This window comes from Phragmites australis, chromosome 9, assembly GCF_958298935.1.
Source record: "Phragmites australis chromosome 9, lpPhrAust1.1, whole genome shotgun sequence".
Taxonomy (NCBI): Eukaryota; Viridiplantae; Streptophyta; class Magnoliopsida; order Poales; family Poaceae; genus Phragmites; species Phragmites australis.
Genome location: NC_084929.1, coordinates 19,855,903 through 19,870,940, shown reverse-complemented (window position 1 = coordinate 19,870,940; position 15,038 = coordinate 19,855,903). Strand labels below are relative to the sequence as shown.

General features: G+C 42.4%; 1 protein-coding gene across 1 annotated transcript in view; it reads right to left on the bottom strand.

Annotated features, from left to right (window-relative positions):
- Nucleotides 1-10,811: 10,811 nt before the first annotated feature.
- Nucleotides 10,812-15,038, bottom strand: part of LOC133928748 (serine/threonine-protein kinase TOR) — a 32,657-nt gene continuing 28,430 nt past the window's right edge. The window contains exons 48-58 of the mRNA XM_062375211.1: nucleotides 14,919-14,985; nucleotides 14,163-14,323; nucleotides 13,364-13,537; nucleotides 13,142-13,270; nucleotides 12,976-13,059; nucleotides 12,835-12,896; nucleotides 12,665-12,737; nucleotides 12,342-12,476; nucleotides 11,665-11,838; nucleotides 11,305-11,570; nucleotides 10,812-11,179 (exon numbers count right to left, since the gene is read on the bottom strand). Coding sequence (XP_062231195.1) covers nucleotides 11,161-11,179; nucleotides 11,305-11,570; nucleotides 11,665-11,838; nucleotides 12,342-12,476; nucleotides 12,665-12,737; nucleotides 12,835-12,896; nucleotides 12,976-13,059; nucleotides 13,142-13,270; nucleotides 13,364-13,537; nucleotides 14,163-14,323; nucleotides 14,919-14,985 — 1,344 coding nt within the window. The 3' untranslated portion in view covers nucleotides 10,812-11,160. The remainder of the gene's footprint in view (nucleotides 11,180-11,304; nucleotides 11,571-11,664; nucleotides 11,839-12,341; nucleotides 12,477-12,664; nucleotides 12,738-12,834; nucleotides 12,897-12,975; nucleotides 13,060-13,141; nucleotides 13,271-13,363; nucleotides 13,538-14,162; nucleotides 14,324-14,918; nucleotides 14,986-15,038) is intronic.

Genomic DNA, 15,038 nt, shown 5'->3' with positions numbered 1-15,038 from the left:
CATCAAACCTCAGTTCCTCCCTAAACTTAGTTCATCAATCCATTATCGATCACGTTCACCTTCGAGAAACACCTGCATATGAATCAAACAACAATCGTGTACGAGCACAAGTCCTTCCTAACTTGACTCAAGATCAGTTCACGCAACACCACGCAAACTCCAAGCAAAACCAACAAGCTAACATAAGCATATCTTAGCAACTCATGAACATCAACCAAATGCAATTTTGCTAAATCACTTTGCTCTACCAATTTCATCAATCAAACCAAATTTTCATCACACGATCTCACAATCTCCCCCTTGATAAAAACATTGGTAACCCTCATGTGAACATTGGCAATCTTTTAACAGACATGATTTGATTTTAAAATCAAACGCGAAGTGAAATCAAAAGATCAACAAAATCTTTTGAAAAAAAATTGAACAAAGAAAAATCTCACAACTGTCTCCAAAAATGAGCAACTTTATCTCCCCATTTGGCAATGATTTCATCAAAAATTCAAAAGAGAGAATCAAGTCTTGTTATTTCAATCATTTCAATAAGAATAAAAAATCATCCACATATATAACAAATATTGGACCAAGCCACACTATCAAGAATATTTGCACCAACCCGTCTACACATGTAAAAATATAGTGTGAGTACAACTTATCAAGTATAATTAATGATTTATTTGCAAGGCATGGTCTCCTTATCTCAATCACTCGAATGCTCAAAAACACGAATATCAAAAGTATGTCATTGTTTTGATTAAAAAGACATATAACAAGATGCCAATTTTGATGTCAAGAACTTCTCATATTATTTTGCAAGGAATTATATGCACCATCAGCCTTATTCTATCCAACCATGCTAAGCATATGTAAAAAAGACAATCAGAAGCTTAAGACAATGATTATGGTCATAGACGACTTCTTCAAAGTTCATATCAAAGTGCAATGATAAGCAGTCTCGAAAAGTAGAAGTGCGACAGTGCATACTTCCTTGATCTTTATCTATCAACTATTATTTAGTACTTCTTCATTTCTTTGATTCTTTCACATATAGCATTTTTATCAAAGATCAAAGGAATCAAGAGATTCAAACCATGACAAAATTTAATTCAAGTTGTCATTCGATTTAAAAAGTCATGACAAAAACTACACAGTTACACATATAGATATGAAAGTGCAAAAACTCCTACGTAGCATAAGCACTAGCTTCAAAAGTCACATATGTATCAGATATGATGCTCATCATATTTCATTGTTTTTCCATTTTTATAAACTTTGACAAGTTTCAAGATATAAGAACGCACCCTCAAAACAATCTCATAAGATGAATAACCCCAAGTTCTCCCCGAAGAAAAGTAAACCGAGAAGAATCTAAAGGTTTTGTGAAAATATCTGCCAATTGGTGTTCAGTATTCACACAAAGAAGTTCAATGTTTCCTTTTTCAACATTGTCTCTAAGAAAATGAAATCTAATGTCAATGTGTTTAGTTTGATTATGTTGCACAGGATTTTTAGCAATAGTTATAGCACTAGTGTTATCACAGAAAAGTGAAACACTCTCTAAATTAACCCTATAATCTTTAAGTGTAGCAACTATTTAAAGAGTTTGTCAACAACAACTAGCAGCAGCTATATATTCAGATTCAGCAGTAGATTGTGCAACAGAGGACTGTTTCCTAGATGACCATGCAACAAGAGAATTACCCAAGAAATGACATGTACCAGATGTACTTTTTTATCAATTCTACAACCTCCAAAATCAGCATCAGAAAAATCTCTTAAGCTAATAGATGAAGAAGCAGAAAGTCAAATGCCAAAATCTTGAGTTCCATTAGATACCTTAGAATTCGTTTGACAGCTTGTCGATGTGAAGCACGTGGGGAAGCTTGAAATCGTGCACACAAGCATATAGCAAATTGTATGTTTGGCCTTGAAGCAGTGAGATACAAAAGTGATCCAATCATACTTATGTATTCTTTTTTATCAACTGGCTCACCATCTTCATCAAGATCAAGTGTCGTTGTTGCTCCAATAGGTGTCAGGATCGGCTTGTTGTTTTCCATCTCAAAACACCGTAGCAGGTCTTGTATATACTTACTTTGATGAACAAAAGTACCTTCTTTGGTTTGTTTGACTTGAAGTCCCAAAAAGTATGTTAGTTCACTCATCATACTCATCTCAAATTCCCTGCTCATCGTTTCTGAAAGTTGGGACACTAGAGCATGAGAAGAACAACCAAAGATGATATCACCTACATAATTCTGAATAAATAGTTGATCATTACCATGCTTGAGCACAAACAACATCTTTTCCACTTCTCCCATTTCAAAACCTTTTTCAAGAAAAAAGGTTTTAAGCCTATTATACCATGCTCTAGGGGCTTGTTTTAAACCATACAAAGCTTTAGACAACTTGTATACATAATCTGGATATTTAGGATTTTCAAAACCAGGTGGTTGCTTAACATAAATCACTTCATTTATGTAGCCATTCAGAAAAGCACTTTTGAAATCCATTTGATATAATCTAAAGCCTTTAGGTGCAACAAAAGCTAAAAGAATTCTAATGGCTTCTAGTCTAGCAACCAGAGAAAAAATTTCCTCAAAATCTAGCCCTTCTACCTGTGTAAAACCTTGAGTTACAAGTCTAGCTATGTTTTTAACAACAACACCGTCCTCACTTTGTTTAATTTTGAAAATCCATTTAGTACCAATAAGTATATGACCCGGAGGAGGTGTGACAAGCTTCCATACTTTGTTGCGTTCAAAATTTTCAAGTTCCTCATGCATGGCATTGATCCAAGATCCATCAGTTAATGCATGTGAAACATCTTTGGGTTCAAAAGAAGCAACAAAAGTTGAATGAGCATAAGACTTAGAATCAATAAACCTGGACCGTGTGACTCGCTCATGCAAATCTCTAATCATCTGATCAGGTGGATGACTCCACTGAATGTGCAAAGGAACTGTCACTCAAGAAGCAATATCTTCTTCTCCTTCAATACGCATAGATGATGTAGTAGCTTGAGGATGTCCAACTGTAGCTGAAATGATCGAAGGTGTCAAGGGATCTACAACTGATTGTATCATCAGAATTAAAATCTCATCCTCATCGACCTCATCATCGTCAACAAAAATACTCTCGAACTCCCCCTGAATATGTGTACCTGTACCTGTATCACTTGATCTAGTTCTAGGACTAGTCTCATCAAAAGTAACCTCACAGGTTTCAACAATTTTGTTATTCTCCAAAACAAGCACTCGATAGCCATAAGTATGAGCAGGATATCCAAGAAAAATACCATCAGTTGATCTGGACTCAAATTTATCCAAATTTTTAGATTTCAGCACAAAGCACTTGTAGCCAAAAACTCAAAAGTGACAAACACTAGGCCTATGTCCAAATCGCAGCTCATATGAAGGTTTACTCAATTTAGATCTCAAGAAAACACGGTTTGAAACATAACAAGCAGTCGATATAGCTTCACCCCTGAATTTTCTAGGACTAGAAAATTCATCTAACATGGTCCTAGCCATCTCGACAAGAGTTCTATTATTCCTTTCAACTACACTATTTTGTTGAGGAACTCTAGGTGATGAAAATTGATTTCAATACCTTTCTCAGCACAAAAGTGATCAAAAGAAGAATTCTTAAATTTTGTTCCATTATCATTTCTAATCACTCTCAAAGATCCTGGGAGATCAACAAATAATATAAGAACTATACTTCTAAAATAACCAAAAGCTTCATTCTTAGATGCCATAAAGTAAACCCAAGAATATCTAGAGTAGTCATCAACAATAACAAGCACATACCATTTACCTTCAAAAGATTGTACTCTAGAAGGACCAACAATATCAAGGTGTAAAAGTTGATCGGGTGCATTTGTCATAACCATGGCAATAGGTGGATGTGAACTTAAATGCATTTTATGATATCTCAAGAAGAGCAAACTAACTCGCTATCACCCTTAAGCTTAGGCAAGCCACGAATAAGATCTAAACCACTAACTCGAGTGAGATGATCTATACCAACATGATATCATCGATGTGCCTATAACGATCAAGCCCTTCATCTGCGTTGTTGCTGTCACTCGGCAGTAGTGTAGCCTAATCATCAGCTGGTGATTCAGGGGTTGGTGTCACCATCTGTGTGGCAAGAGATGTCGGAGCGGTAAGTGTTGTGCGTGCTACAGCCCGCGCCCTAGTAAATAGTCTTCTCGGTGTCACCTTGCCGACCAGCGGAGTCAATGAAGGAGCTGGATCGACTTGTGCCGCGGGCGGTGGCACACCTACCGGGCCACACCCATGAGGCACAGAGCCGCCCACTGCCAGCTCGGTGCTGAACTCCACCTCAACAACGAAATCCGATGGATCACCACCTGCACTCCAACTCCACCCCACGCTTTCTTAAAATTTGACATCATGATTTACATGAATTTTCCCGCGCCATGGATCAAAGAGACGGTGTGCCTTGCAGTCGTCCTCGACGCCAAGATACACCATCGGTTGGCTTTGATCATCGAGCTTCAAGTGTGGCGTCGTCACTTTCGCATGTGTCGTGCAGACGAACACACGAAGGTGTGCTAGATGTGGCTTCTTTCCATTCCAGATCTCGAATGGAGTGCTATCGTCCAGCGCCTTTGTCGGCAAGCGGTTCAGCAGGTACACCGCGTGCCGCACGGCCTCCCCCAAAAATCTTTCAAGCACGTTCATGCTCTTGAGAAGGGACCTCACCATCACCATCACAGCCTTGTTCCTTCGCTCCACCATGCTATTTTTTTTTGGCGTGTATGACGCGGTGAGGTGCCGCTCGATCCTAGCCTCCTCTCATAGCCAGGTGAACTCGACAGAGAGAAACTCCCCACCGCGATCAGTCCTCAATGTCTTAACACGCTACCCACTCGTGTTCTCGGCCTGCAGCTTGAACCTTCTAAACACAGAGCAGGTTTGGTCCTTTGACTTGATCACATACACTCAAATCCACTGTGAGTAATCATCAACAATTAACATAAAGTAACTATTATTGGCGAGAGTCGAAGGTGTGATCGGCCCACGGAGGTCAGCATGTAGCAACTCGAGTGGCTTCTCTGTCCTGAAATTTGTCACTACGGGGAACAACTACCTCACCTACTTCGTGATCGGCAGCACTCCTATTGCCATTTCCTTGTCAACGAGCAGCTTCATAGCAGTGAAGTTGACGTGACTGAACCTCGCATGCCATAACCATGCTGGGTCTTCAAGGCTGGCTAAGAGACACACTGGCGTCGCTTGATGTAGCTCGATCTTGTAGAGGTGATTTGGAGGTTGCCTCACATTCACTAGCAATTATGCAGGACTGCTATCATATACACGTAGATGTTCAACATCCATGATCACCTTGTGTCCAACATCGGTGAGTTGTCTTAGGATGATGATGTTGCTACAGAGTCTTGGGATGTAGTAGACCTCCTGCAATAGCCATTGGTAGCCATTCTTGAAGCTGAACAGGAAAGATCCTAAGCCCATGATCTGCACTGTGGAGCCATCACCGAACTTCACCCTGCCAGTGACACTTTCGTTTAGTACTCTGAACTTCTCTTTTGTCACCGATCATGTGATTAGTAGCTCCATTGTCCAGGTACCAGACCTCAGAGCTGGAACCAACCTCTGTGGTGTCGCGTAGCTCTGGCTTCAACTTCTCCTCATTCAACAACACGGCATCCCACCTTTACTGCAGTCCTGGTACCGTCTCCTCTAACACTATGAGCAGTAAGGCCAGCTTGATGTCATCGGTGCATGTGAGATGTGTCTCACCTTTCCCTTCATCCTTCTTATTTGGCACCTTGTATTCATTCGCGTAGTGCCCCATCTTATAGCAATTATAGCACTCGATGTGAATCTTGTTGCGGCAACCACTGCCTGAGCCGCTCTCCTCATCACTATGCAACGTATTGCCATGACCACCTCTACCACGGCCTCTGTCGCATCCACGACCACCCCTGCCGTGGTTGCTATCTGCAAGAGGGTGGTATTTTCCCTTGTTGCTTGACGAGGAGTCGTCGCCATCCTTTTTCTGTCATGCCTGCCACTTGGCCTGAGTGAGCAGAAGTTGGCCATCACCAGTGTTGTTGCTGTCGGATGCACATGGGCGAGCACATTCTTCAAAAGCCTTCAGCTGCCCCCACAGCTTCCCCAAACGACATCTTGTTGAGGTCATAGAACTGCTCGATTCTAGTGATCACACTCAGGAATCGATTCAGCATGTTGTTGAACAGCTTCTTGACTAATGCAGCGTCATCGAGCGTCTCCCCCAGATTGGTGTACCTCATGGACATTGCGTTGAGATTTTCGGCGTACTAGTCTAGAGTCTCTCCATCCTGCATGCACATGGCATTGAAGTCACTCTTCAACATCTACAATTGCATGTTCTTAACGTGATCTGCACCAATGAACCGTGCCTTGAGATAGTCCCAGACCGCCTTTGCAGTTTTCTTCCTTTCCACCTGCATCATGAGATCCTCTAGGAGCGCTTGGAAAAGATGCGACCTTGCCTTCTTATCCTTCTTCTTGTCGATAGCCGCTCCGGCCTCCAACTCGATTGCATCCCAAATGCCTTGATCTTCCATCACAGAATTACCCAGCTAGTGTAATTCATCACCGTCAGCTGCGGGTAAAGGAACAGCCCACCACCGCTCTCCCGCGCTGCCTAGCTTTGAGGAACAATCGACATCTTCATGAGTTAGTGTCGGATTCATTTCAGGCTCTGATACAAGATGTAGACTTCTGCCTTAGGATCACATGCATGCCTGACCACAATCAGTACGTGTGCGATCAATTCATGCTCGACCACGAACACGCCTAACCATGATCAGTACGTGTGCAATCTGTTCGTGCCTGACCTTGACCAGCTTACGCATGACCACTCGACCACATGAGCGCCCAATAGTGCATGCTCGACCATGTAATCTCTCAACCACATAGGCGTTCGACCACGCGGGTGCTCGAGCACATGACCACCGAGTACGTGCTTGTGTAGCTACACATGAGCCGCGACCTACTCGGTGAGATGCAACGATAGATCAAACACGCGTAACTCGAACTTGACGAGAACATATTCCTACAATCTTGTCAAGAACAAGCAAGACTCAGGAGCATATCAAAACTTCTCTGGAGGAAAATTTAGACTCTATTAACTCGCTACAATCAAGGGGTTACAACTCAATATTTAAAGTGACTGCTAATGAACTCTAAACTGAATCAATCCGATTCGAACTCTAACTATACTTACTCCTACACAGATATGACATCTGACCCATATACGAACCATATACGAACTAAAGTTTATGGCTTGAACACGGCTCGTTGCTTCTTCTCCGCGTGAAATGAGTCCCTAAGGCCCACACTGGGAATAGTCCAGCATACTCCCCCCTAATCTTGATGTGGGCTGAGATCATGAATTCCCAGTAGATGTCGCATGACCGCTAGCTTCACTGTCGGCAATGCCTTCGTCAGAGCATTGGCTCGCTGCTCCTCTGTGCAGATGAACTCCACTTCAATCTGGCCTCCTTCAACACACTCACGAATGAAATAAAACTTGGTGTCAATGGGTTTGCTGTGGCCGTGAAACACTGGATTCTTCATCAAAGCAATTGCCAATTTGTTATTAACTAACAATTTCACTGCTTTGGACTCCTCTCCTATTAGCTCCTCCAACAGAACTCTAAGCCACAAAGCTTGGCATGCCGTCGTCGTTGCTGCCATGAATTCAGCCTCGCACGAAGACAGAGCCACCGCTTTCTGCTTCTGCGAGTTTCATGAGACCAAGCTATCATTTATATAGAAAGCAATACCTTCGGTACTCATCCATGTCACCAACCAGATCACTATTAGTGTACCCGGTGATAACTTCTTCTCTTCCTCCTCTCGAATACACAAGCCCATAATGAACGGTGCCCTTCAAATACCAAAGAATCTGACTCAATGCCTTGCGATGCATCATCGTGGGCTTCTCTGTGAATTTTCTTGCCACCCTGACAGCAAATGAAAGGTCAGGTCTTATATGGAGTAAATACCTTAGACAACCAATGATGCGATGATATTCAGTTGCATCCACCGACTGCCCATCTGGATCCTTATGCAGCTGAGTCCTCTGTTCCATGGGGAAATTTGTGGGTTTGCAATCCAGCATACTGAATTGACCAAGGACCTTCTTCGCATACGTTGTTTGCTTGGTTGTAATTCTCTCATCTTCTTGCGCTACCTCAATCCGGAGATAGTAATTAAGCAATTCGAGATCAGTCATCTCGAACTCACTCATCATCTGCTGCTTGAATCCCATGATCTCCTATGGACTTTCTCCTATCACAATGAGATCATCAACATATACTCGAACTATCATACCTGCAAGACCTGATCCTCTTATGTATACAGCCTACTCTTGTGAACATCTGCTGAAACCAATCTATTTCAAGCTCCTGTGAAGCCAAATATTCCATGCCTGTGGTGCCTACCGGAGTCCATACAGTTCCTTGCTAAGTTTGAGCATGATGTGCTCTTTTTTCTTCACTGCAAATCCCTTCGGCTGGGCCACTTATACTTCCTCTTCGAGCTCACCATTTAAGAATGCTAGCTTGACATCTAGGTGATGAACCTGCCAACCTTAATTGGCTGCTACAGCAAGGATAACGCGCATGGTGTCCAACCTAGCCATCGGAGCAAACACTTCTCCGAAATTGATTCCTTACCGCTGCACATATCCTTTCATGACCTGCCTCGCCTTGTGCTTGATCATGTCTCCTTCAGTAAATCCATTTGAGTCCAATCAGCTTATAACCAGCCGGCAGTGCCGGGAGAGTCCATGTGTCGTTCTTCTCTATGGACTCAAATACCATATCGACATCTTCACGAGTTAGTGCCGGATTTGTTTTAAGCTCTGATACCATATGTAGACTTCTACCTTAGGATCACACGTACACCTAACCACTATTAGTACGTATGTGATTAGTTCGTGACTGACCACGAATATGCCTGACCACGATCAGTACGTGTGCGATCTATTCGTGCCCTACCACAACCAGCTTATGCCCTACCACTCGACCACGTGAGCAACTAGCAATGTGTGCTCGACCACGTAATCTCTCGAAAACATAGGCGTTTGACCACGCGGATGCTCGAGCACACGACCACCGAGTACATGCTCATGTAGATACACACGAGTCGTGACCTACTCGGTGAGATGCAAAGACAGATCAAACACGTGTAACTCAAACTTAACGATAACGTATTCCTGCAATCTTGTCAAGAACAAGCAACACTCAGGAGCGGATCGAAACTTCTCTGGATGAAAATTTAGGCTCTATTAACTCGCTACAATCCAGGGTTACAACTCAATATTTAAAGTGATTGCTAACCAAACTCTAAACTGAATCAATTACGATTCAAACTGTAACTATACTTACTTCTGCACACATACGACATCCAACCCGTATACGAACCATATACGAACTAAAGTTTCTGGCTTGAACACAGCTCCTTGCTTCCGCTACGCGTGAAACGAGTCCCCAAGGCCCACGCTAGGATTAGTCTAACAGACTCGAAGCACTCGTGACATGCAGCGACATAGTGAAGAACAGCGATGGGCACAGCAGCTTCTCTCCTAATGGCCCGAATGGTGGCACCAAAAGCACCTGACCGGTGCCCAACAGGCGTGAACGCGGTGGTCGGACGTAGGGTAGATGAAGTAGCAGCCATGAGTCTTTTTGGATGTAGAGGAGCGCCGGAGATTCTAGTTGGTGCGGACATAGTGGTGACATGAAGCCGGTCTGAGTGCATGTCGAGGTGCATGCCGTAACGCTCCGGTGGAAGCCTCTCTCCTCCACTAGTAGTGTTCCTTGACTTGAGTGCAAGCTGGATCATGCTGAAACCTCGTTGGATCGGTGGCCGTTGCACGCAGCGGCACTCTTACTAAGGCATCGGCTAACGAATGCGGAGCATGTCGAGGTGATAGAGCGTTGTAATCAACCCGCGAGGGGCTAGGAACGAAGAGAACACTCTTCCCCTTGGCCTCCCTGGTTGGCACTGCAAAGGTGGAGCGAAGCCATGGTTCGGGAGGTTGGTGGTTGGAGATACAAGTGGGAGAGGGTGCTTGATGATTTCAGTGTAGGAGGGAGCTAGGCTGGTAGCGAATTCGGGTGTGACTGGCACCATGAGGTTGTCGATGTGCTCCGGTGGGTGGGATATGGGCGGAGGTGGCAGCGAGTCAACAAAGTATCCCCTGAAATCTAGGACCGCTTGGGAGGGGGTTGAGGTTGGGTGGTTTGGGAAGTTTTCGATCAGATGCTAGAAGGCTGCTGGGGTGGTGGCTGGCGTCGAAGAAGCATGCGCGATGCGGCAGCTCTGATGGCCACGGGGGAGGGTGGGGCATTTTTGCTTGACCTCTTTGAATGGTTCAGTAAGCTAACCCAAGTATATAGAGCAATCGCCCAAGCAGCAAAAAGTACGGATGTTTTCCGATGACAAAGACTAGCTGATGTCGAGAATTCGCCATGCCCAAACTCTTTGTTCAAAGCCTAACGTCGGTCACTGGAAGTGAAAGATTCTAGTCATTTAGAGCTTCGACCGAGATATACAATTATTTTTTGTGTTGTATGAACTGTCAAACCCAGCCTAGCCTAGGACCACATGACATGTTCTTGAATAATCATTGTTTGCTGCCACGAGAGATTGGAGTCTACACATCACTGGGATAGTTTAGCTCAGCAGGAAGGGAAGCCCAGGCTGTCAGATGCGACAAAATATCAGCGATTATGAGAAATTGAAGTTCATACACTCGATCGCTTTTAGGAAAGAAGCATACGATTATCTCATTCTCAGGTCCATGCCCTGCGTGTAGTTCTGCGAAATTACATCCAAGTTCAACAGTCACCAGCTACTGAAACCGCCGTTTGCATGCCACTTTTGCCTAGTTGACAGATCTCTTACTCTGAAGCCATAAGTAGCAAACAATTCCAGAAACAATGGAGGTGCAAAGCATAAGATACAGCAGATAAAAAAAGGACGGCTAACGGCATCTTTCATAGACGGATGTGATTCTGCTACTTACAGTGCTGCACACGTTAGATACAACACACTACGATACCTGTACAAGGTATTTACAATATTTACATGCTACTGCTTGCGCGAGAGCTCACCAAAACGGGCACCACCTGTGGAACAATGTAGAAACAAGCAGCGAACAGTGAGTAGCGTCATGAAAACTAATGACCAACTCCAGAAATATATAAAACGACAGTTGCCAGACATGGGGTAAGGCAAAATTATAGGTGCATACCCAACGTAATTTTGGCACAAGTTTTCGTGTGAAGTCGCTTGAAGTATGAGCTTCTGAACCTGGACCTTCACGGATAAACCAGGTTCCACATCCCGGGCATCTCCGGAAGCCAAGTGTTCACTGCCATGCTGGGTCGAGCTGCCTGCTCCGGAGAGCGCTGACCCAGAAGAGAAGTCACGCCCTGTTAGCTTGTGACTCATCCGTGCCATTACGGCAACAGCACGCTCGTTCAAAACCTCATTAGCGTCACCAAGTTGATTCACCGCCTGCATGGGCAACATAGATGGTTACTTACTGCAACGGGGACGTGGCTAAGATAGCATGTAATCAAACAAGCATGGATGGGAAAGAACAGGCAACCTGTAGCAGCTCCTTCTCACGGGCTCCCCGTGGAGGTTGCATGAGCTCTCGATTAGTCACAGCTTCTTCGCTACTGACAACTGTGTGGCCGTGAGAATTTCCATAGTTGGAAACTTGAGGAACTTCGTTGAAATTGAACAAACGCCAATTGATTAGCGGGTCATGTACAAATGCCTGGGGAGAAAAGGAAGAAAATTAAGGAATGCCTAATGAACATACATCGGTAAGGTCAGTACAAGAGTGTCACACGACGGAACATTAATTTAAGGAAAAATTAGGGTGTCCCAATGTAATAGTTCAACACTGCCGATCTCTGCTTTCAACATCAAACTTTTCAGGAAACATTGAGAACATCAACTAAAAAAGGATATATCAGAGATGAAGCATTCATGACAACTACTTTCTGCTAAACAGGAATATGGTGCCAGGACAAATTCAACAAAATTAATCCTCGGAGTTTGTGAGGGAAAACTTGTGTTATTTAATCAAGCTGTTGATGTTTCAGGCTTAAGAAATGTTAGCTTGAGCCCCTAAAAGCTTTTTTCCTTTTATAATTTGTAATAAGACTTAAAAAATCTATCTGTGCTAAAATAAATAAAAAGAACTTGTTATTTGTCCACGATAGATGCCATGTGCTATGTGATAGCCCCATATGAACAATAATGCAATCATCTCACCTCCATCATGGCCATCACACTGTCTCTGTTTGTTCGAAGGACTTGCATCACATTTTCACAAGTTGTTCTGAAAGTACCCTCAATACCACTAACTTCCATGGCTTTCATAAGCATTCTAGTCAAACGGAATGGTACCTGTACCATATATTACAAATTGGTAAGAGACTGTCTCGAACAATAAGGCAATGGGTAAATCATACAGTAACAAGCCGTGAACGAGAATCTCGAGGAAAAATGTATTGGAGAGGCAAGAACGCGAGAACTATAGCATTGAGTTATCCAATAATTGACACGGCATAATGTCCTGAACAAAACCAACTTACTTTTTCAGGGAATTTCTCTCGATTCATTGAAGCCTCAAAGCAATCCCCAAAGTCAATATGTAATATTTTTCCACTGAAGAAAAACAAAGAACTCCATTATTAGACTCCAAGACAATAAAAATAATTGCACAAAACATATAGTTGCTTGAAGAATAGTTCTGTAGATGTACCTGTAGCGATCTAACATAAGATTACTTGGATGTCGATCCCCTAAACCAAGCAAATATCCAACCTGAAAATTTACATTTTGAGTATCTCAATGTGCAAATGACGATTCATTTGAAAAATGATAACATGACAGTAACTCGTACCATGCTCATAACAGCCAGACTTCTAGTGTAGTTTGTACGGCGCTCAAGCCATACTTCAGAAGTTCGACTTTTCAACCACAGAACCTGGTTTGTTTAAGTAGAATGATGTTACAGCATTGTCAAAACGAAGGGTTTACTGTTCATTGAGACAGTACCAACATAATACCTTCGCAAGGTCATTTCCTTCAGTATTCAGCAAAGCATGCTGAAACACTTCCACCTTTGCAATGAGGGGTAAGTGATCATAATCGGGTGCAAAAGCCAACATAAGTCTGTGCTCCTGATTTAAGAAAATCTGGGCAAGAAAGAAACATTAATTGCTAAATAATAGAAAGCAAAATACTTACAGCCTGTTTCAAATAAAAACAAGTGATTATAGCAGGCAAACCTTCCTCGCATCTCTGTATTCACGGATCAGAGCATGAAGTGTGTCACAGTTGGGAACCCATCCAATTAAACCACTGTTAGGTGACAACGGTATAACAGCGTATCTTTGGATTGACAAATCTTTCTCTGATGTTTTCCTGGAGTTCTCTAGGAGGGTATTCACCAGACCGAAAAGCTAAATTGGAGCAGAAAGATATTTAGATACAGAACAAGAATAAATTAACAAAAAAGGTTGATGGCAAGTAATATCTATGATTTTTCCCCCAAATTGCAAGAAAATCAAAATTAGAAAATTCTGCCGAAGTGATAATCATTGAATGCCCAAGTGGCTCCAGTTACTCCAAGAGTCCATCGGTACTTCACAATCATACCGTTGAGGCAAGACAGTGGTATTTATGCTCAGATCATATATTTTCTAATGGTTTCACTCAAAACTGGGTCAGTGGAGCTGCCTGTACAGTTTTTACCTAGATTCAAACTGAGTATCACAGTATAAAATTAATCTTAGGGTTGATTGGTGGTTTTCTGCATGTGCACCCAAACAGCCTTTGACAGATTCTGGATTTGTGGTGTCACTCCACTTATTTTAGATTCAAATTAAAGAGTACTGAGGCATATGCTCAGATGTAATGCCTCAACCCTCAAGGGTTTTGGGAGCTTTTTTTTATAAAAGGGCCGGACTCTGTCACAACTGTATGGACACTATACAAAGACTGCTACTCAACACTATATTACTACCAAAATACTACCAAAAAGAATCTAAATCAGTATAAGAAAGGATTTGCTATCAAAATACAGACCTGCATTACACGTTCATCTTGCCGCAAATCTTCATGACCCTTAAGCAAAAATGCATAATCATTGCCATCACTTCCATGAATTGTCAGTTTTCTCGGTCTTTGTTTGGATGTTATCACAATCAATTGGGGAACAAAATACTCAATTGTCACAATTGGTGAATCTGGAAGCAAAATTTATTCTGAATGTCAAAACTATATTATTCAAAAGGAATTAAAACAAAAGAAAAAAAACAACAGTTAATCTAAGCATTGCGATTAGAAGCATCTTATTCTATTATTGAAGTCAATTGCCCCAAATATCACATAAAACTTGGGGAAGCAGGATCAATAAAAAATTAGGATTGCTTTATAACCATACTTATGGTGTGCTATGTTAAAATTGCTATCAAGTTTGTGCTAACTTGGGCCGATATAACTGTGAGAAATAGTGGAAAAGTGTGGTGGGATGGTTTGTGATATCATATTCACATATGTGGGTGTCGACAAGTAGAAACCAGTTTGTGAGGGCATGTCAAAAAGCAGGTGATTCATTTAGGGTTTTTTTTAGAGTTTTCCATGTAGTTTGTAATGCATGGTAACAGGTAGAAAATCAAAACAATAATGAAGCTGAGATATGTACGGTACCACTTATCCATCGACAATTGTGGATTAGAAAACAAAATCTAGGGTACTTGAAGCTCAGTGATGTAAGAAACACAGTACAAGTTCCCCCAACAACAGAACTAGAATAAATATAATAATCAGTAATCGAATAACCTGCAACATAAGTTCCTGGCACAGCAAGTTCCAACTGTCGACATTTGAGTAGCTCAGGTGAAACAGACTGAAAGAAACATTATCTACTTAATCAGGGAAGAGTCAGGGCAAAAAGATTGC